This window comes from Mesoplodon bidens (genome assembly GCF_964165515.1).
Source record: "Mesoplodon bidens genome assembly, chromosome: 3".
In the NCBI taxonomy this organism is placed as follows: Eukaryota; Metazoa; Chordata; class Mammalia; order Artiodactyla; family Ziphiidae; genus Mesoplodon; species Mesoplodon bidens.
In genome coordinates this window covers 14,541,701-14,563,665 of record NC_138178.1, presented here as the reverse complement: position 1 = coordinate 14,563,665, position 21,965 = coordinate 14,541,701, and the positions used below count along the sequence as shown (strand labels likewise).

At 39.2% G+C, this 21,965-nt stretch overlaps 2 protein-coding genes across 2 annotated transcripts in view; both read right to left on the bottom strand.

Moving 5' to 3' along the window:
• NEBL (nebulette) overlaps positions 1-21,965 on the bottom strand; it is a 341,624-nt gene that overhangs the window by 18,529 nt on the left and 301,130 nt on the right. Inside the window, exon 5 of the mRNA XM_081229877.1 lies at positions 13,178-13,349. Coding sequence (XP_081086003.1) covers positions 13,178-13,349 — 172 coding nt within the window. The remainder of the gene's footprint in view (positions 1-13,177; positions 13,350-21,965) is intronic.
• The window catches only part of LOC308614949 (nebulette-like), a gene marked incomplete at its 3' end in the record, with an annotated part of 96,108 nt that continues 91,186 nt past the window's right edge, over positions 17,044-21,965 (bottom strand). The window contains exons 20-22 of the mRNA XM_081229851.1: positions 21,522-21,614; positions 18,667-18,759; positions 17,044-17,142 (exon numbers count right to left, since the gene is read on the bottom strand). Of these exons, the coding sequence (XP_081085977.1) occupies positions 17,044-17,142; positions 18,667-18,759; positions 21,522-21,614 (285 nt within the window). The remainder of the gene's footprint in view (positions 17,143-18,666; positions 18,760-21,521; positions 21,615-21,965) is intronic.

The following is a 21,965-nucleotide window of genomic DNA, read 5'->3' as shown; positions in this document are numbered from 1 at the left end:
CTTTCCCCAACTTCACACTCAGAAAAGGAAACTTATGACGTTTCTTTCATTCCAAGTCTATTGATACTAGGAATATGAGCTTCTCTAAGGACTTCAAATTCAGTCAGTCCTGAACCTTTTTCTTGGGGGAGTAACAGAACTAACTAAAAGTTTCTAACAATTTACATTGTGTGCTTTTTTTTTTTTCTAGGCTAGATGCACTGCCTAGATGGCTAAATATAATTGTCATGTTCTACTAATTGGATTTTATATTATAAAGGAATCATTTGTTTTCCTATAAATTGGTTTTCATCACAGAAATTTTGTATTTCAATCATCAACTCCTTAAATCTTCCTAAACTTAAATAAAGACACTAAACCATCACTTTTTTGACAGATGCTAGCAAATGTCTCAAATTTCGATCGGAAATAACAGTCAAATATAGAAGGGAGGGCTTCCCTGGTGGCGCAGTGGTTGAGAATCTGCCTGCCAATGCAGGGGACACGGGTTCAAACCCTGGTCTGGGAAGATCCCACATGCTGCAGAGCAACTAGGCCCGTGAGCCACAATTACTGAGCCTGCGCATCTGGAGCTTGTGCTCCACAACAAGAGAGGCCGCGACAGTGAGAGGCGTGCGCACCGCGATGAAGAGTGGCCCCCGCTTGCCGCAACTAGAGAAAGCCCTCGCACAGAAACGAAGACCCAACACAGCCAAAAATAAATAAATTAAAAAAAAAATATATATATAGAAGGGAAATAATACAACTGGGATTCTCGTACTGAATGTATTTTATTTACAGAAGTCAGGCTGGGAAGGAGTTGGATTTTTTTCAAGGGATTGGGGGTTGTCAATCAGTAATCAGAAAACTGAATTAGTGGCGAATATAGAATTCCTGGATAGTTTATTTCAAATGATGGCAAAGAGTTTAAAATTTGGAGTGTATTTTCTTGTAGGTTGTTCTGGTTATCTAATTTTAAAATTGCTCATCACTGAAAGCCAATAACATGAACTTGACAGAATGGCATCTATAAATCATAAGACAGATTTTCAATGGCAAAAGAGAATCAACAGAAAAATTAATGTGAATACTGGGCAAAGGACTATGAGTTTATGGACACTATTCATATTAAAAGAGATTTGGAAACAGTGCTGGTTGGATACAATCCATCCCTTTCAAAATATATTAGTAGTTTATTATTGTGCCTGCGTTTAACATTTCTGTTCCCAGTTTCATGGCAAATTCAGCTTTTAATGACAGCTATTGCCCTTAGGAGCTTAAGGCAGATCCTAGAGGTCTTCGCTGAGCCTAGGAAAGCGATGACTTGCTTTTGCTCTTCACTGAGCACCCGCAGTCCTGTGCCAGGCTCTGGAAGGAAAGCCACATGGCACATTCTATTCTCTGTCTCCATGGAGTTCATGATTGAACAATAAACTAGAGTACACTGAGACAGAAGCCATGAAAGGTATGAATTTTAGAGTTCTGATGGGCACTTCTACTCTACTGAGTCCCTACTGAGGACAGATGTCCTCAATAAACAAACAAAACACTGAGAGAGAAGTATTTATACGAGAACGGAAGTGTTAACGTAGGAATAATTTACTGATTTCTTGGTTATGAAAGGTCATTAGCTGACTCAGGTTTTGTAATAAACACAGGTCACAATGTTACATTCTGGTGATACATCCTTCATGACTGCTTTTTAAAAAGTTATAATAAGGATGATTATTGCACTGTTACTCTCAGGTCAAAGTAACTTTAATTAGACACTAATAAATTAAAGACTAATGCCAAGTTTTAGTGATTTAACACATGCAACAAAGCTGTTTCTTTATATTTCAGATCAGATTTAATTTGAATCTATTTATATATTTAACAGTATTTACTGAGTGTCTAATACAAGTACTGTTCTAGGTGCTAGATAGAGAATAGAGAACCAAGCATGCAGAAAGTGTCTGTTCTAACAGAGTTTATATTCTGGGGGAAACATAGACACTACACAAACTAATTAATACATAATGAAATGTCAGGTAGTAAAAAAGAGTTATGAATCCTACTCAGAAGGAGGATTGCTGGAACATATCTAGAACATTTTGGAGAACATCCATACTGTTTTCCACAGTGTGTGCACCATTCTACATCCCCGCCAACAGTGCGTAAGAGTTTCAATTTCTCCACTTCGTCACCAACTCTTATCTTTTTTTGGTTTTGGTTTTGTTTTGGTAATAGCCATCCTAACAGATGAGGTGATATCTCATTTGATCTTGAAGAGATCTGCATTTCACTGATCTCTAAGAGACATCTGTGGTCCCTTGTTCACTGCGGCCAGACATGCATGCAACCCAAATGACTACTGGCAGGTGAATAGAAAAAGAAAGTGTGGTATACACACACAATGGATTATTATCCAGCCTTAAAAAAGAAGGAAATCCTGCCATTTTCAACAACATGGATGAACCTACAGGACATTATACTAAGCAAATAGAAGGGCAAATACTGCATGATTCTACTTATATGAGGTACCTAAAATAGTCAAACTCATAGAGCAAAGAATAGAATGGCAGTTGCTAAGGGCTGGGGCTTTATAATGCTCTTTCCTTATTTTTACTGTTAGGTATTTTCTATTTTCTTTCCACTCTTGAAGAGGCAACTTTCTTTCTCTTTCACCAAACCTGTACCTCACCTACTTTCCAATACCTCTTTCAATACTTACTTCCCGGGCTTCCCTGGTGGTGCAGTGGTTGAGAGTCTGCCTGCCAATGCAGGGGACACGGGTTCGAGCCCTGGTCTGGGAGGATCCCACATGCCGCGGAGCAACTAGGCCCGTGAGCCACAACTACTGAGCCTGCGCATCTGGAGCCTGTGTTCCGCAACGAGAGGCTGCAACAGTGAGAGGCCTGCGCACCGCGATGAAGAGTGGCCCCTGCTCGCTGCAGCTAGAGAAAGCCCTCACGCAGAAACGAAGACCCAACACAGCCAAAAATAAATAAATAAATAAAATTTAAAAAAAAAAACAAACTTACTTACCATTTCCCTCATTCTCCCAGTACAGTAAGTGTAGTTATGTTATTCCAACTATCTAAATGGTAATCACAACTGAGACATTTATTATATATGTGTGATTGGAGCCATTAGATTATTTTGAGCAAAGATGTAATGGGATCAGGTGCAAGTTTTTAAGGTCACTGGCAGCCAGGTGGAGGCCAGACTGATAGGGTAAGAATGGAATTACAAAGACCAGGAGCTGATTTCCATGATCTCAAGGAGACAGGATGGTGACTCACTCGGGGTGCAGTGGATGTGATGAGAAGTGGCTGGATGGGGGGCAGATACATTTTGAAGAGAGTCGACAGGCTTACAGATGGATTAGATGTGAAGTGTGAGAGGAAGAAAGGTAATGGGATGATGCCACAGTTCTTGCCTGAGTAGTTGGGTGAAGGATTGTGTCATCAGCTGAGATGGTGAACAAAAGCAAGAAGAGATGTTTGTTTGTTTGTTCGTTTTGTGGGGAAGACAGGAAATAAAATTTTGGTTCCAGACCTAAGAGTTAAGATGTGTATTAAACATCCAGCTGTTGGCTATTTTGTCTGGAGTCTGGGAGTCACTAGAGTTTTAGTGTTTCTGCTCTTCTACACAAATGACAAATGTCAACAGTAAGAGTGGTTGTGATGTTTGAAATAAAAATCCACAATGCTGTCTTCTACACTATTAACCCTTCCAGAAGACTGATAAGAAGGCCTTCTGGTTGTTTGATGCCCAAGGAGTCAAGTCTCTTGGTAGAGTCTAAATCATCCAATGCAGACTGGATGCTTAGACAAGCTCCCAAAGTGGATTAAAACTTCCAAGGCAGAGACTCAATTACCTACCAGTCTAGGTAACTGGTCCTCTAAATAGCCTCTAAATCTCCTGCACGATAAAGCCCAAGGAAAAGTTCCCAGAAATCATATTCAGCAGAACCCTGTCTCTGAAGAGACACTGGCTCAGCGCTGCCCACACTGTGGTTCTGGCCTTCCTCAGCCCATCTCCTAGACACACAGCCCCTGGGCTCAAGATATGCCAAAACACACCAGGTTTCCAATGTGCTGTGTTCTCTCTCATATGCTACCTCTCTTCCTAAAACACTTCTTTCCCATTTCTCTGCCTGGCTAATTCTAACTCTTTATATTACTCTATCATAATGCCTTCCTGAGCACAATGGATTTATGTATCTGGTTCACCCACTAGAATGCAAGTTCTCTGAAGACAATAAGTATATTTTTTATTTTTGTTGTTTCCAGCATCTAACACATACGGGAAATACTGGATAAATGTTTGGTGAATAAACAGATGGAGTTATGGGTGTTTACCGCGGCTACTGGCTACCTAATTGGTGCACTGCCCTCTCGGCACGCCTATGGATGATAACTGAGAGTTCCAGGATGTACTGAAGCATCTCTTGCAACCCAACCTCTTTTGAGGACATATTACATGGGATGGGGTGCTATAAGTACAGCACAGCTGGACCTGTCCTAGCACTCAGAAACTTGTTTTCCACCAGTTAAGGCAGGACTAGGTCATACCAATAAGATTCTTTCACAGCAAAATGGAAAAGTTCACAAGGTTGGAACACTGACAACGTCTGCTTTGAAAAGTGCATCTGGTTTTCCTTCCCATCACACCCCCATCCTCTTTATGCTCCAGAGGAAAACATAAAATACCTGAAGCAAAACTGAACACAAGTTCAAACTGAGAAGGGTAAATATTGGGTGAGATGGCAAACACATGAAAATACCAGCAATACAAAACACTGTGAATTAAGGAAAACCAAAGGAATACAAAGCAGTACCAGAAGGCAAATACATGTTGCTGGTAAGTGACCAAAAGACAAACACAGAGATCAAAGAAAACCTCACAGTGAAATAAGCAGAAACCATCAGGATTGTTTCCACTCAAGAAACTGTGTGTCAAATGAAAATAAGTTAACCTAATCTAATACCAGAAGGCAATAAAGATAATTTCAAATAATACTATTCAAGAATCAAAACAAAATTAGATGAAATTTAAATAAAAGCCTCCTTTATTGAATCGAAGTAACACAGTAGATATGGAAAATGCAAACCCTTTGGTAATGTAATACCTCAGAAAGTAGACCAAAAACTAAAGAAAGCCCAAAATAATCACATAAGACAATGAAAATATTCAGCAATCAAAGCAAGATGGGAAAACATCATGAGAAATGCATAACTAAAACAATGATAAAAATGTAAAGGAGAAGGCTTTTATGTTAATGCTCATGAAAACCAAATGTGAATGATGAAAACTTTGTACTTCTGCCTCAAGGAAATGAGCTGATTGTTTAACCCTTTGTCCTAACAAGCTAAATTTCCTGTAACTCAGAAAAAAGGACCCTGAAACTATGACTCTCATAACTGCCCAGCCATTTAATTCAAAAAGTAAAACAGGTCACCTTCAGGACATAAACACATTCTCATACATAGAAAGAAGAGAAAGAAAAAGGAGTTTATTTAATTTATGGCACTTAGCTTAGGAAATGTAAAGTATCTTAGAATAGAAAAGCTACTTGTTCTACATCCTTCTTGTTACAGATGTGGAAGCCGAGCTTGATAAGGTTAGGTGACCGCCCGAGAACCCAGACCCAGCAGTGGGAGAGCGGGATGGTCTCTTGCCCCCGCACAGTGTTCTGTCCACCACGGGACCGCGCTGCCACACACGTCAAAGGCGGGAAGACAGCCCAACATTAAAGGACACCTTTCTAGGACATAACACATTTTATCATATAAAATTCCAATCTAAATTTAAAGAAATCAATAAAATCTGGAAAAAAGGGCTTCCCTGGTGGCACAGTGGTAAAGAATCCGCCTGCCAACGCAGGCGACATGGGTTCAAGCCCTGGTCCAGGAAGATCCCACATGCTTTGGAGCAACGAAGGTGGTGCGCCACAACTACTGAGCCCGCGTGCCTAGAGCCCGTGCTCCGTAACAAGAGAAGCCACCGCAATGAGAAGCTCACGCACCACAACAAAGAGTAGCCCCCGCTCACCACAACTAGAGAAAGCCTGCGCGCAGCAACAAAGACCCAATGCAGCCAAAAATAAATAAATAAAATAAGTAAATACATTTTTTAAAAAATCATATTAAAAAGCTATTAATGAGATTTTTAAAAATTTTTGTAAGAAAAAAAGATGGCATCTCTCAATACGAACATTACCTGTTTTTCTTCATCTTACCACTAACAAGTATTGTTCTAAAATGCTTTCCAATTTCTAGAATAGTATTTAAATAAATGCGTATGATTAACTAAGGACACTAAAGGTTTTCATCAAACAGCTGTCATCACCATGAAAGTTTCCTCCTTCTGTGGAGTCACTCAGCACCTCCTTACCAGGGCCCAGTGTAATACACATTTCAAAGGGGACCCCAAATTTCAAAGCAACCAAGACATCATGGATACTACTTCTTTGCCTCCCGACCAGAAAAGAAAATACCCTGGGAATGTTTCCATTTTAGGGTTTTTTTTTTCAGCTATGCTTTAATGCCATTGGAACGCATCAAAACATCATCAAAACAAAAATGGAAGAATTTTCTTGAAAGGCTTCCACAATAGAATTTTAATTTTTAAAAGAACTCACATGTATTTGTATATGCAGTTCTAATTTTTAAGATATTAATTTTTGTACACTTACAATTATTACAATGTATTACAATAATACAATGTTGTATGCCAATTATATTTCAATTTGTTTAAAAAGTGACGTGGCATGAGTGGAAAAAAATATTAATTTGACCATTTCATTCATTCACCAAATATCTGTTGAGTGCTTATTCTAAGAGCTGGAGATAGAGTATACAAAATAGCCAATATCCCAGCCACTGTGGAGCGTCTATCCCAGTGAGGCAGAGGCAGACAAGCACATAAACAAATAACTACATATTTCAGGTGTCAAGTGCTATGAAGAAAGAGTAAAGGGCCAGACCGAATGGGAAGGGGTGCTGCCTTATCTCTGGTACTTAGAGAGGGTCTCTCTGATAAAGTGACATCTGAGCAGAAACGGATCCAGGCAAGCACATGCCTTGGGTGTGGCAGGAGGGCGAGTGTTCCAAGCAGGGGGAACAGCAGATGTGAAGGCCCGGGGTGGGCGCTTCCTTGGAAGATGTGAGTAAAGCGGGGAGACCAGGATGGCGGGAGTGGACGAGTCTACCGAAAAAGGCAGCAAATGGTTCAGGGCCGCAGTCAGGGCCCATATCAGGTGCAGGCCCTGTAAGGCAACGGTAAGGATTGGGGTTATACTCCGAATGAAATGGTAGCAAAAGAATGACATGATCTAACTTGTGTTTCAAAGAGATGCTCTGGTTGCCACGTGGAGAACAGACCAGGGCAGAGGGTTGGTGGCTCAGGGTGGCAAGAGCAGAAGCAGAAAACTAGTCTGGAAGCTTCTGTGATGACCCGAGGGAGAGAGGGCAGTAGCTGAAATAAGCAGCGAGGGCAGAGGTGGGCACAAGGGGTCAGATTCTGGATATATTTTTCCCGGGAGAGCTGACAAGGTTTGCTAACGGTTTGGATGTGGATGGGAGTAAAAGACAAGCGTGGAGGATGATTCCTAAGGGTTTGATGTCCATATCTGGAAAGCTGCAGTTGCTACTTAGCAAGCTGGGAAGCCTGGAAGGGCAGCAGATGTTGTGGGGAAGGTGGGAAGGTGGTTTTGGACTTATTAGGTTAGATGCGTCACTGATCATTTGAATACAGACAGACGTAAAGTACCAATCAGTAGAATGTGATGTGCTTCACTTAAAATAAATAAAATTGGGAACATATTCCCAGGTATTCTAAAATCTTTTTGAATTAACTCAGATACCCTGTGGGTATGCCACCACTTGTGTTAATGTTATAAAACTTATTGGTACATCTTTACTTTTGCTTCATACCTCAATATCTAGTTTCCAAAATTGGAAATGTCACCGAACACAGGCCTTGTAACAGGTAACTGAGAATGACAGGTTATAAATGCCTCTGAGGAGTCAGCTTTTCTTACAAGGCATTATTTAAGCTACTGAGATACTCCTTCCTGTCAAAAAATCTCCCCCTACCACCTTCATGGAGTCTGAAATTCCTCCACTTTAAAAAATGTAATCATTCCCTCTTAACTATGCGTTACTCTTCCCCAAATTCTTGTATAAGTGCAAGAATATTTATGTGTACTTTCTTTTAATGGAGACATTTTCTTATGCAGTTTGGCATAGTGTAGGGTCCTCTTGCTAGAAATACTTAGGAAGAAAAGGAGTGGTGGCTTGAGAGGAGAAAGAGGAGATAAACCAACAGCAGTAGGTTTTTAGAATACAGGCTTAGAGGAGCCAGTGGAATTGGAGATGCGCGAGCCTGGCGTGGAAGGAGCTGGGGAACCTGCCAGAGGGGTCTCAAATTCTCCTTCTCTGCATAGATTCATCCAAGACCTGATCACGGACACAGGTGATGACTTCTGCATTTATCTGCAGTGCAGTCTCCTCCTGTGGACTCTGACTGCCTGCTCGATGCCTCCATTTGAATGTCTCTTTGATGCACCACTTCGGTGTTCTGTTGTCTCAAGGAGAAACATTATTTTCCCAAATAATGTTTCCCAAAGCCCCCTTGGCCTAGTTAACTTCCATTTAGCATTCACATCTCAGCTCCAATCTTCCTTCCCTGGGGAAGGCTGCCTTGACATTGAAGCCAGATGGAGTCCCCCACTTTGTGGCCCCCATGGCCTCCCCTCAGAGCACTTACTCAGTCCATAATTATATATTACTTGGGTAAGTATCTGCTCAATGTCAGGGTCCCCCGCCCCAGACTCCAAGCCCCTTAGAGCAGATGCATATCTCTGCTGCTCAATGCTGTATGCATTGCCAGATCCGAGCTCTTGGCTGGTGTACAAAGAGCACTCAAACGTTTGGTGAATAAATGAATGAATGCCTTGTTTGTGTGCACAGACATGAAGTAAAAGGGTCCCTGACGAAGCAAACACTAAGGTGCGTCGCATTTGCGAGAGACATCAGCTCCAGTACACTGAACTAAGTAAAGTTAAATAAGGTTGATTGAAATTTGTTCTCGTATTTGCTTTGGGTTTTATTTATCTCATCAGGCATCAACATTATTCTGTACCTCTAGAGCCACAGAGGACACTGAAGGGAGAAATCAACAACCCTAAGTCCAAAAAAAAAAGAAAAGTTACTGAATCCTTTGTTAGATAAGCAGACACATGTCTGTAGTAGTTGCCAGAGGTTGGGGGGTGTGGGAGATAGGGAGAGATTGGTAAAAGGGTACAAATTTTCAGCTATACAGTGAATAAGGTCCAAGGATCTAAAGAATAACACAGTGACTATAGTTGATAACACTGTATTGTATAAATGAAATTTGCTGACAGAGTAGAACTTAAGTGTTCTTGCCAAAAAAAAAAAAAGAAAAAAAAGAAGAAAAAAGATAAATCTGTGAGGTAATGGATGTGTTAATTAACTAGGTGGGGGACATCTTTTCACAATGTACACATATATCAAACCACCACGATGTACACTTTAAATATCTTACAATTTTATATGTCAATTATACCTCAACAAATCTGAAATTTAAGAAAAGAAAAACCTTTCTACCAAGGTAGGGCCAGTCTGAATGTATAATTTAAGACGTATTGACTATAAATGATTTTATTCTCATAGGTGTTTTCCTATGAATGCAAAAAACAATTACTCAATTACAAGAGATTTCATAGTTTCATCAGGTCCTCAGTCCCATTACATTTTCCCTCAAGATGCTAAACTGCTCAACTTCAAAATCTCCTGCCTCAGGGATTTGAACCCTATGGACTTTGGCTGAAAAGGAAATTCAGTTTTCCTTTTGTTCTGTGCTTGCTACTCTCTCCCACCCCATGCCACTAAACCGTAGCTATACCTCAGTCTCAACCTTTAACAACAGCTTTATCAGAAGTAGTTAACATCCAAAACAATTTCAACTACCAATTTCTAGACCTAACCCACCAGCTTGGATGCAGAAAACAGGAGAAGGCAGAGGAAAAGCATGGTTATATAAAATACAGAGAAGATTATTAACAATCAACAGTATTTTCCATTAAAAAAAATCTCATATCCCAAGTACATACCCCATTTCTTTTTGGCAAGATCTAACTCTGTCTGCAGCTATATATCAATATTTAAACACACAAATTCATAGCAACCTCTTAGCCACTCAAATATAACCATAAGATTGATTTTCCTTAATGGAAATCAGATACAAACTCTGCAGAACTCAAGTTTCCACTCTGGCTGTGCATATCCATCACATACAACTCCTGTGAAACAAACTCACGTGGCAGATGCCAAGACCCTGTTGTCATTAAAGATCCATTTGTAGCAAAAACAGTGAAGTAAGACAGGAAAAACAAGCATGCAAAAATGCAAATTAGTAGTTAAAAAAAAACAAAGACTCAACTTTCTAAACATAATTTAAAATGTTCAGATACACCCAGGCCAAACGCTTGTGCAAAAGTGACAAATGTGTTAAGGACACGCTTGTGGCACATTAAAAAAATTTCTGAGAGTGGTTAACGTCTGATACCTCCTTCATCAGACGGTCTTGTTACCTCACTGCAGCACGAAAAGCTAGGGTAAATCTCGGATATTTCTGATTTGTCATCTCCCAGACCTGTACCAAAAGTACTGCTCGAATGAGATCGAGACCGTTGTCTCCTATAATGATTCGCCTTTTCTATATTGGAGGGAAAATATTCATACTTGTGATTAAGTGACTTGAAGAACAAAGGAAACAAAAAAATTACTTAAAAATTTAACAAGGAAGAAAAATAATCCCTTATTAAATTACAATCCAAAAGCTCAGGTATTAGAAATTCTCGTCACCTATTCCCAAACTTCAGCACACATTGCATCAACTATATAAATGACTTAATGATCATTTATACTCACTTTTTGTCTAAATTTTAAAGGAGAGAGGAGGGATGGGAAATTGACAAGAACTAAGAAAACACTGGCAAACTAGTAAACTTCTATCAAACAAGAGGTTTGGTTATAAATAATTCTTTTCAGATATCATTAAGGATACAGCATTTGTTGCCTTTATTTTTAGAAAAGTAAATACAATTTGGCTGATTATGTGGATCAAATTAACTATACAAATATTAGAATCCCTACTTTGCCTTGGGCTTTCAATTTTGTTAATGTCAACAATTAAACGTGGAGTTAGAAATCAGGGGGCAGAGTAAGACGTAAATGATATATCTATTTATATTTTTAAAATACTTGTGTAACTGTCAAATCTTCGGTTTGCTAAATGTGGTCTGAAAGTCTGAAAAGTCAACCCATGCTATCACTATACCCAAACATCCAAACCATTTGTGTTTTGCTTTTAATTATAAACATGCAGTCTAAGTTAAAAGTCAAATAAACTTCCTAGGTAAACTACAAATTTTGCATTTTCTAAAAACTCAGAGATAAATTTTAAGGATACTTGAAAGTCTATTTTAAGACATTTATGATACTATATAGAAAATCTCCCCACTGTTTTACATAGAATTCTTTAAATTAGTCTTTAAGTTAAAGAACTATACCTTTAAAATGTTGTGTTTTTCAGGAAACAAATCTCCTTTATGTCTTAGCAGTTTAGTGCAGTCCAAATGGCTGCATTTGAAAGCCCAGAAAACCTCTAAAATCATATTCACTAATAAAAAGGAGATGTAAGTAAGCTCTAGACACCTTTAAAATAAATCTAAAACAAACTAATCTAGGATATATTGAAAAGCCCTTTTGCAAGTTTTGTTTTCATAAATGATTAACGGTATATTAAATTGCACAGCAACTTTTTCAGTTTTTCAAATCCCAAACTTAAAAATTTACGCTACACAAACGGCACAATGAACCTCCACAGCTCACAGTAGCTTCACTTTGAGGACAAAACCATGTAAATGGGGAGGAACTCAAAATGTAAGCAGTACCAGATAGCATATGTAGACTTCTAGACTGAATATTGTCTTCCAGGGGATCAATGTCGAAGATGGAGCCAGGATCTGTGCGCCAAACTTTGAGGTCTTTTACCCAAGGAAGAAATCAACAAATCAAGAATGAATAAAAAAATAGTCAGCACCCAAGAGAGTCAAGCAAAAGTCTGAAAAGGGGCGTATGCAAAAAGCAAGCATGTAATAGGCAAACCCACTGTGCAGCCTACTTCAGAGAACAAAGGGATATTCACACTCACTGGATTTGCTAAGAAAACTTTGTGATCAAATTTAAGTTGCCTGGTTCATTGACCTTCCACGGGGAGCCTGTGAATCATCACCCAACACACGTGCTCGCCAGACAACTCCCCGCATCCCTGAACCCTCACCACTCCTGCTCTCCACACACTGAAACAGGTAAAATGTTGGGTTAAAACTCCTGATTAAGGACATGTGAGTAATTCATAAGAAGCAACTAAAAGGTTTTTGTCTAAGAAAACAAAATAAAAATCAAAAACTTCTCCCCCTACAACAGAAACAAATGTTGAACAAACTGAAAAATTAGTAACTTTCCTTTCTAGCCCTGCCTTAGATTTTAGTATAAGCCTTGCTCTGGCACCATTCAACACTATGTTCCTAAGACTTTTTCCAGGCTGACAAGAAGGAACAGCCTTCTTGAGAAGTTCCTTCCTCTCTGATTTGTGAGACTTTCAGACAGCTCTCAATTCTCCCAGTTCAGAGATAATATTAAAAAATATATAAGCTATTCATATTGCGGAAACCATCAGAATCTCTCCGGCATGTCTATTTGCGGTAAAAGGACGTAAATGGGATTACTTCTGTTATGTCACCCATGCAGACAATGTCTGCAGTACAATTATACAGTACGTAAGCTAAAGGGAAACAAAAACATGGCTCATCCTTCATTATCACCCATGTCTGATATTTGGGCTTCTTCTTTGCATAACAAGTAGGAACACTCTTAAGACCAGAAGGTTATTAAAGACAGAGAACGTCCAACAACAGAAAATGGATTTGCAATGATACCTGGCAAAGACCACGAATCCCATCCAACATGGCGCAAACAATATTACCTGTGGTCCACTTTCACCTGGGCACCACCTCAAGCATTTGAGGAGGAGTCCAAAGAATAAGGAAGCGAATTTTAAAGCCAGGGCAAGCACGATCTTTTTGACTGTTCAGACTTGCCAAGCAGGCCCGTCAGCTTACCAACGATGATTCCAGGTCTCCTGTCCATCTCCACGATGTGAGGATGGACACCTTTATAGGCGGCATCGCTGACGACCTGGGTGTTCTTCCTCACTCGCTCTGTCACAGGGTCATCCACAACAGGAGTAAAGCCCCTCCCCTTTGTCTTTTCAAAATCTTCATGATATTTCACCTGAAAAAGGGAAAAATCATATTAACTCAAACTGAAATTTCCTGATTGTTACACAACTCACAAAATTTTGATATAACGACAGTTGTCACTATACCAGCTGCATCGAGATTATTTTCTACATAGATGTATCTTTTCCAATTATTCCAAAAATAATGTCTGAAACTTCAGTTTCCTAGCATCAGAAATCAAGCTGACATTTTCACAATGTTTTTCATCATTATGGTTAGCAGCTCTTTTAATATACAAACCTGTATATCAGTAAGAAGTGTTAAAAAGATACATTTTTAAAATCCTGGTTACTTCCTAAAACGAACTCACTTAGGTATAAATTAATATCCTCTCTCTTAAACTTTAGTATGCAATAAAATGATAAGGTATTTCTACACAATTATTCAAGAAAGCCATATTATTTAAAATTAGATTGAGAGTTACAAATAATTATATATATATATGTTTTTGTATATAATTACAAAAACATATATATATTTCAAAACATATGTTTTTCATGTTCTGAAATTGGATTAGGGTGATGGTTGTTCAACTCTGTAAATTATACTAGGAACCATTGAACTGTGTACTTTAAATGGGTGAACTTTATGGTATATAAAATATATCTCATGAAACTGTTTTTAAAAAATACATATTTTTATATTCTTTAAACATGTAAACACACCACAATCAACCTTAAAATTAATTGAAAAGAAGTCCAACCAAATATCTTTCATAAAGTACATTTACAGTAGTCACGTTAGAAATAAAAACACACCCAAAAAATCACTGAGAAAAATTATTTTATTAGACTGAATATTTTCATTACATTTCAGTGTGATTAGAAAGCTCCCCCCAAAGGACGGGCCCATCAGCCTTTCCATGCTTTGTTAGTTATCCAGATTAATGGTGAACAACGCCATCAGTGCATTGGGTGGTGCCATTCCTTAGTATGTTTTAGTCACAGATGGAGGACCTGGTTGGACCCTACCATTGAAATATGATTTTGAGCTTCTTTGACATGTCTGAGACCAGGTGTATCTAAAATCAGACTTGGTCTACCTTTCATCTGTCTCTGGTCCTGGGTATATTTTACCTGCAAAGTAAATAGTAGAATATACTTAAAAATAAGACAATTATAATTGAAAAAAATTACATAACTTTTTCAAGCTTCCCAAGTGAGTGAAACATATACAACGTATCGTGAATTACTTCCCAGGCAACTTGTTTGGTGAATTACATTTCGTTCTAGAATAACAATCTAAAATTTTACTCTCGATGGTCTCCTTTAAAGGCTGCAGCCAAGATGACCTAAATCTCTCCACCAACTGAAAACAAATGTGTGAGTGACCAACATCCACTAACAAGGTGTCAGTAAAAGTGGTTATCACACCTAAACAGGGAAAATCCAAAGCTAGATGGAACCTAAATTTATTTTTCCATTTCTCTATTTCCCCATTTCCCACCATAACACTTGAAGAATGCATACGGAACATCCCTCTATTTCCTTTTATTTGCCCACTGCAGAGGACAAGAATCAATAAGTAACAAATTTAGGTTCCCTCTAAGCAGCCACCACTTAAAGGTAGTTTACGTTGAATACAATCAGCATCTCTGGACAGAAATACCACTAGAGAGCTGTGCATTGTAAAACCTAAATGCTGATTCCTAGGCATAAAGCTCTTTTTGACATGTGACCATCAGAACACTGCTACTTGTGAAGCTGATTATGTGTAAGATTAGGATACCAATTATTGCAGACCTGAGGGCATATGTGCATTCAGAACGGAAGCCCTGGTATTTCCTAAGAGAAAGCACACTCCCCGAATAAGACACCGATGTGCACCAAGGGACTTTAATGAGTAACTGAATTCTGTGTTAAATATATTTAAAGATTTTTTTTCCCTCTAAATCCTTACTTTGGAGTAATGAGTCATTTCTTATTTTGTTTTGCAGAGAGGATTTAACAATCCACATTCAATGGAATACATCTGCAAAATAACAATTGTTTAACTTACACATCAAAGACTTTACTACTCTCAAAGACACTGGCTAAAATAACATGAATCATTGTTTAAATGAACATAATACAGTTTAAAACAAAACTTTAAATGTAAGTGTTGGTCACATCTGGAAATATCAACAAAGAGTTGCAGGATAATATAAAGTTAGACAGTGGCAGCTTTTGGAAGTCATCTGAAATAATGCATGTACTTATTGCATATAAGACATAGGTTTCTTGGAAATCGATTTTATTTTCACAAGGAGAAAACAGGTCTGCAAGTAAATAATATAAAGGACGTGTCCTTTGCGATAGCCCCAAGTGAACAAAACAACTTGCCGAACTTATATTTTCTTGATTCTTCTTTACTCTTTCCATTTCAGGAGTTATACTTAAAGCCGTGGCTCTTCCCAGCTGACCTTTATAATAAACCTGTCATTTCAGAAAACAAAAAGAAGAGCACTGTGAATCAATTCACCTAAATAAGAGTCTCATAGTACTTATTTTAAAGAGCTAGCCAAGGGAAGGAAGCTATGAAAAAAAAAAAAAGGATGCTATCAGAGGTTTAGTCATATTTAAAACACTTGCATCTTAAATCATTCTATTTTAATTCATCCCATAGCAGTGAACCTCTGTGAATGAAATCACTATTAATGTACTCATTATATGGGCATACCGTCGGTAAAGCTGTAATAAGCATTTTATCACAAAGGAGTATGATATGGAATGTCTTCATGGATATTACTTTAAGGTACTCTTACCTATACAGAATGCTGCTATACTGTTATGGCTTTAGTAATTAACTGCGGCAGAACTTTTGCCAGGATGCCTAAGTAGTAACCACAGTCATCCATGAGGCCAGCATTCTTCCCACTGCTCCATCCCTCCCTTCTCCAGAATCATGTTCCCTTTTGAGAGTAACAGAGTTACATCAACTGTGACTCTGAATATACTGGGAAAAAGTGAGCATCTACTTCTCCAAAATATAGTTTTTTCCTTTATAATCTGGTCAAAAGGACTTTAAAGGCTTGAAGAATAAAAGATTTCTTTGAATCTAACAGATTTCCAAATTTCCTCTTCCAAAGAACCCAATTTATATGTTAATGACTGCAAAAAAGGATTCTCTCAGGGAACTGCATCCACGGATTACATAACAGAAAGGAGTCAGAGCAGGCCAGGAGTTGGTGTCTGAGTGAAAAGTGACAGCCCCTCAACAAGTGCCCCCCAAGTGGACCCGTCCCATGTGACCTATTCAGCCAGGCACACTTTATAATTTTCCCCCAGCATCATCCAAAAATAAAGTGACAACAGCTGGGAGTGGGAGATAGGGCTGGAAAGGCTACAGAACAAGAATATGTATATATATGTAGGAAAGGGACTGGGAAAGCGTATTTGTAGGGCCAAGATGCCTGAAGCTGCCACTGTAAGCCTTTGGGGCACCACAGAAACCACAAGCATGAAGGAAGACCAGATAAGAGGGATGCACAATAACCTGCAAACAAAAATCACGCTGTAGTCACTGGGAACTCTAGCAGGGAATGCCTGGCTGGACCCACAATACCTAAGACCCTGAAACCTTTCCAATAAATTGGCAGCCAATTGAGAGCAGAGTATCAACTCAAGGTCATGAAAACTTTGTAAACACGATGCCTTCATTGACATGTTGACAATATGTTTGCTCTTGTAAGAAAAAAGTTACTAAGATCACACATTGCTGAGGTTCTTCTGGTTTTCTTTAACCCTCTTCAGCTCCGGTGGATCAGAAATTGCCGTTGCCTGTTTAATCTCTCCTCTGTATTTTACCTATGGAGGATAAATAAGACTTTTAACAAACAGTAGAATGGTCTCCACCCAAATAGCAACAGAGGATGAGCCTCAAGATTAACCCTAAGTTTTAAACATTTTTTTCCACAGTAGATGTGTGTCAACCTTTCAGTTCAAATGCACCTGGATTCTGATTCTTTTAACTTAGCAAGCACGAAGTGTTGTTGTGTTTCTTAAAAATGATTTTTTAAATAAATATATTGCTGTTCAATACCAAAACTAATTGCAAATGCCACAACTAAATGTAATGGAAATATAAGGGGGAAACATTGTAATGAAATCATTACAAGAGAACTATAGTGAAGTAGCCATGGCAGCCTGGGAAGCTGGCTTTACTCCCATTCTGACCCTGGAGCCTCCACCTTCAAAAGAAGCTGCAGGTCCCTCACTCCTACCATCATCAGGGATCTTGTAAGGATAAAGCAGTCATCAGCCTGAACTCAGTCTTCAATTTTAAAGTCTCTCAAAATTACCCATTTTAGAAGAAGGTTACTGTTTATAATGGTAAAAGTTCCATAAAAGGGTGAAAGAATGGGAAAAATAACTATTGGGGGACACATCTGAAAGAGATTTCTGAATTCAGGAAGGCCTGGGTTCAAATCCCAGCCTTGCTGTCACAAACCGTGGGTTCCCAGCATGTTCTCTACCTCCTCGAGCCTTAGTTTCCCACACCTACAAACCAGGGGAGTAAATCGTGCCAACCTCACGGATTTATATAAAGCATTTAGCACAGGGTCCACATTAGAGGGACCTCATGATTCTTAACTACCATTGCTTTATTAGCAATAGATTGCTGACTGATTGGATAATGTTTTCTGTTTTATTTATAAGGTTCCCTGCCCTGACATTATGTCTTAGAACCCCAGTCAAGCCAGGTCTTCTTTTGCCTTATGCCAATAGACAATTTGTTTTCTCAGATTGACAACAGACCCACGATACTACTCTTTAAATCTGCATGTGGTTTTAGAGATTTACCAACTATGAGGTCTTATCCATCTTTGTGTACCAGTGTCCAGGCTAATGCCTGGCACGTTGCCTAATGAAGATTTCTTGAATAAACAAGCAGGACTGAAGGATAGCAAGACAGTCCCCAATTTCCTGGACTCACATGAGAGGTCTACTGTCCCAGGCCCTCAATATGTGACTGTGGAAAAGGAGCAGCCAAGATGTAGAGGGTCTAATGCTTTTCAGAAGGCGTTGTAAAGAATGAAAATATATACTGTTTGGGCTTCCCTGGCAGCGCAGTGGTTGAGAGTCTGCCTGCCGATGCAGGGGACGCGGGTTCGTGCCCCGGTCCGGGAAGATCCCACGTGCCGCGGAGCGGCTGGGCCCGTGAGCCATGGCCGCTGAGCCTGTGCGTCCGGAGCCTGTGCTCCGCAACGGGAGAGGCCACAACAGTGAGAGGCCCGAGTACCACACACACACACACACACACACACACAAAAATATATATATATATATATACTGTTTGGTAAAATATAAGAAGAAACAGAAACAACTTGCCGTGCTCAGCTGCTCCTGGTTTTTCCTCACTCTCTCTATCTCTGGCGTCGTGCTCACTGGAGTTGCTGTGTAACATTGCTCTTTGTACTGGAGCTGAGAGACAAGCGCAAAACAGTGTGGGATTATGGGAAGGAAGTGTGAGCTAGCACACTGCAACTGACTAAAAGAAACGTTACACAGTGACAGAGCATTCATTAGCTAAAATCTTCATTAGGGTTTTATAGTGAAATATGCTTTGCTAAAAGACTTCGTCATCACAGTGATCCCAGATCTAAGCTTTTTCTTGCCCAAATGTTTTGAATTCTACCTTGGGTTGTTATTCTTCAAACTGCATAATTTAGTGGTGGCCTCTCTGAGTTCGATCTTATCAGCAATGATAAATGATCCCTTCTGTGAGCTCACAGCACTAAAGCACCGTTACCAGATGACCATTTTATATTGAAAAATTAAAATTCTGCACTCTTATCATTAGAAACGAGGGTTATGCCAGTCCTATGCCTGCACCTCACTGAGTGGCTGTCACTGTGTAAAGAAACCCTGAACCTCAAAGTTTCCTCCTCTACCAAGTTCCAACATTAGAAGCCCATGCTCTGGCCAGCATTATGGAGATATTTCTGACTGACTGCATCGAGGTGCTCTTTCTTAGCTGGGGGATCAGACCCAACGTTTGTGGTCAGCTTTCCTGGCAATTCCACAACACCCCAGGAAATAAATGAGGATCCAACGCAGAGAGATAGAATGGCATGTCCATCAAATGAATTTCTGACAGGTAAAAGGAAAACTAGAGGTTAAAAAAATCCCATTATAAGGAACTCCACAGGGACAGTCTTAATGATTTTTTGCAGTTTAAATTTAGTGTTAGAGAATTTTTTTTTTTGTAAGACATCACAAGGCCTACAGGGCCTGCAGATAAAATGGACTTGAGATGTACACCCTCAGCAGTGCATGTGCAAGTGAACAGATATTTGATAAGCCTGGAAAATAAATGAAAAAGGGTCAGGTCCCTGCCAGTGTGATTTCTTTCTCTGTGCCGTGGTATGCAGTTTGAGAGTTTAGGCAGATTCTGTGTCGGATAACTGCCTGAAGTGAGGAAAGGTCCAGTGTAATCTCTACTGATGGCAGGATACAAAGAAAGATTACTCTGGGCTGAGTTCAGAGGAGAAAAAATTGTTGAACAGCATTACTGATGTTGAGAAACTGTTGTAGCCAATTTCTAGTGGATATAAGTTTGGGGACATAAATTTGATATGGAGACTCTTCATGTATTGCATTCATCCACTCACAAACATGCTGAGTGCTTTACAGGCAATATCTCACTTAATATTCTAGTCTCTGTTTCATAGATGAGGAAACTGAGGCTTGGAGAGGGGTTGGTAGCTTATGAAGGTTATACAACAGGTAGGGCCTGAAGCTGGGGATCAAACCAACAGTCCAGGGCCCATGTTCTTCTCCACTACTCCAGTGTTATCCAAACTTCCACCATGTACACACCACTTCCCATATGACATGCCAGATATCACCTGTGCTGTGATTTATAGTATTTTCTTATTAAATTAACTCATTATTATTTTCAAATAGTTATTTTAAGGGAGTGTTATGTTTCTATGATAAATTGAAAACTAGTAACCCTTCTTTTAGAAAAAGGGACACATTATGACAATCTCTAGGCCATACTGAGTGAAGTAAGTCAGACAGAGAAAGACAAATATCATATGATATCACTTATTGTGGAATCTAAAAAAATGGTACAAATGAACCTATTTACAAAACAGAAATAGAGTCACAGATGTAGAAAACAAACTTATGGTTACCAAAGGGAAAATGGGGGGAGGGATAAATTGGGAGATTGGGACTGACATATACACACTACTATATATAGAATAGATACCTAATAAGAACCTACTGCATAGCACAGGGAACTCTGCTCAATATCTGTAATGACCTATATGGGAATAGAATCTAAAAAAGAGTGGATATATGCATTTGTATAACTGATTCACCTTGCTGTACAGCAGAAACTAACACAACATTGTAAATTAACTATACTCCAACATAAAATAATTTTAAAAAAAGGACACATTAAAACCATTTAATCCCTAAGTCAAGGCCAGAGCATCAGCAGCCACCGTGTGCATCTGAATCACCATGTCGGGGCACTGGCACTGCCAACAGCCTCCTCACGGCCTGAATTATAATTTCTCTCTCCACCACCTTTTTCCTGCCATCTTCCACCCCAAGTACCCATCACACTAAACCTTCCCCTCTTTGAACAGATCTTGGATCCTGAACACATTCAGTTTGCACTGCCAGGAGGGCCCTTTCTCACGAAATCCACCCCAAACTTTTATCAATTCCTCAAGATCTAACTCAAATGTTACTCTTTCTCCAAGGGTTTTCCTCTCTCTCACTGACATAGCCTTCCTTCTCTGCATTTCCCCAGCACTTTGAAAACAGTATTATTACTAAATATTAAATGAGATATTGCATGTAGAGAACTAAAAAGCGTAGTAAACACTCAGTAAATATTAATTATTGTTATAGCACTTAATGCACTATTTTTATTTATTGCCACAGCTGTTTCTCCTAGAGACCCTGAGAATACACACAGCCCCTAAGACCTTAACCTCATCTCTGAATGCCCCCAAGAACAAGAACAGAGTAGGCATTCAATACCATGTTCTTTAATAAGCAAATACACATGCTTGGCGTAATACTACCCCAACATAAATATGTGTGAAATCTTATCTCCACCTTTCAGGAACTGGCCCTCCTACAATGGTAGTCATCGTAGTGGGACTTCACCCGTACAAGTGTCATGCCCACAGAAAACAATACTTAAAGGAATATGATCACACATTGCTGATGTTCTTCTGGTTTTCTTTAACTCTCTTGATCTCTGGTGGATCAGAAATGGCTGTTCCATGGTTCATCTCTTCCTTGTATTTTACCTGCATGAGTTATTTTTTAAAATGTAAGTTTTATTCAACACAAGTCTTAAAAATTAGTTAAGAATTCTTCATTTGTAACTACTGCATAGTTGAATTTTTAATTCCAATATTAATTTTCCTTCAGTGGGAACACAGATTTTTATTTCATCTGGTGCTTTCAGGACTCTTTTATCCTGAAGTACAAAGAAACCCATATCTATTCACCTATCCATCACTGAAGAGGTTTTTTTAATTAAAATAAGCATATATTGGGGCTTCCCTGGTGGCGCAGTGGTTGAGAATCTGCCTGCTAATGCAGGGGACACGGGTTCGAGCCCTGGTCTGGGAGGATCCCACATGCTGCGGAGCAAC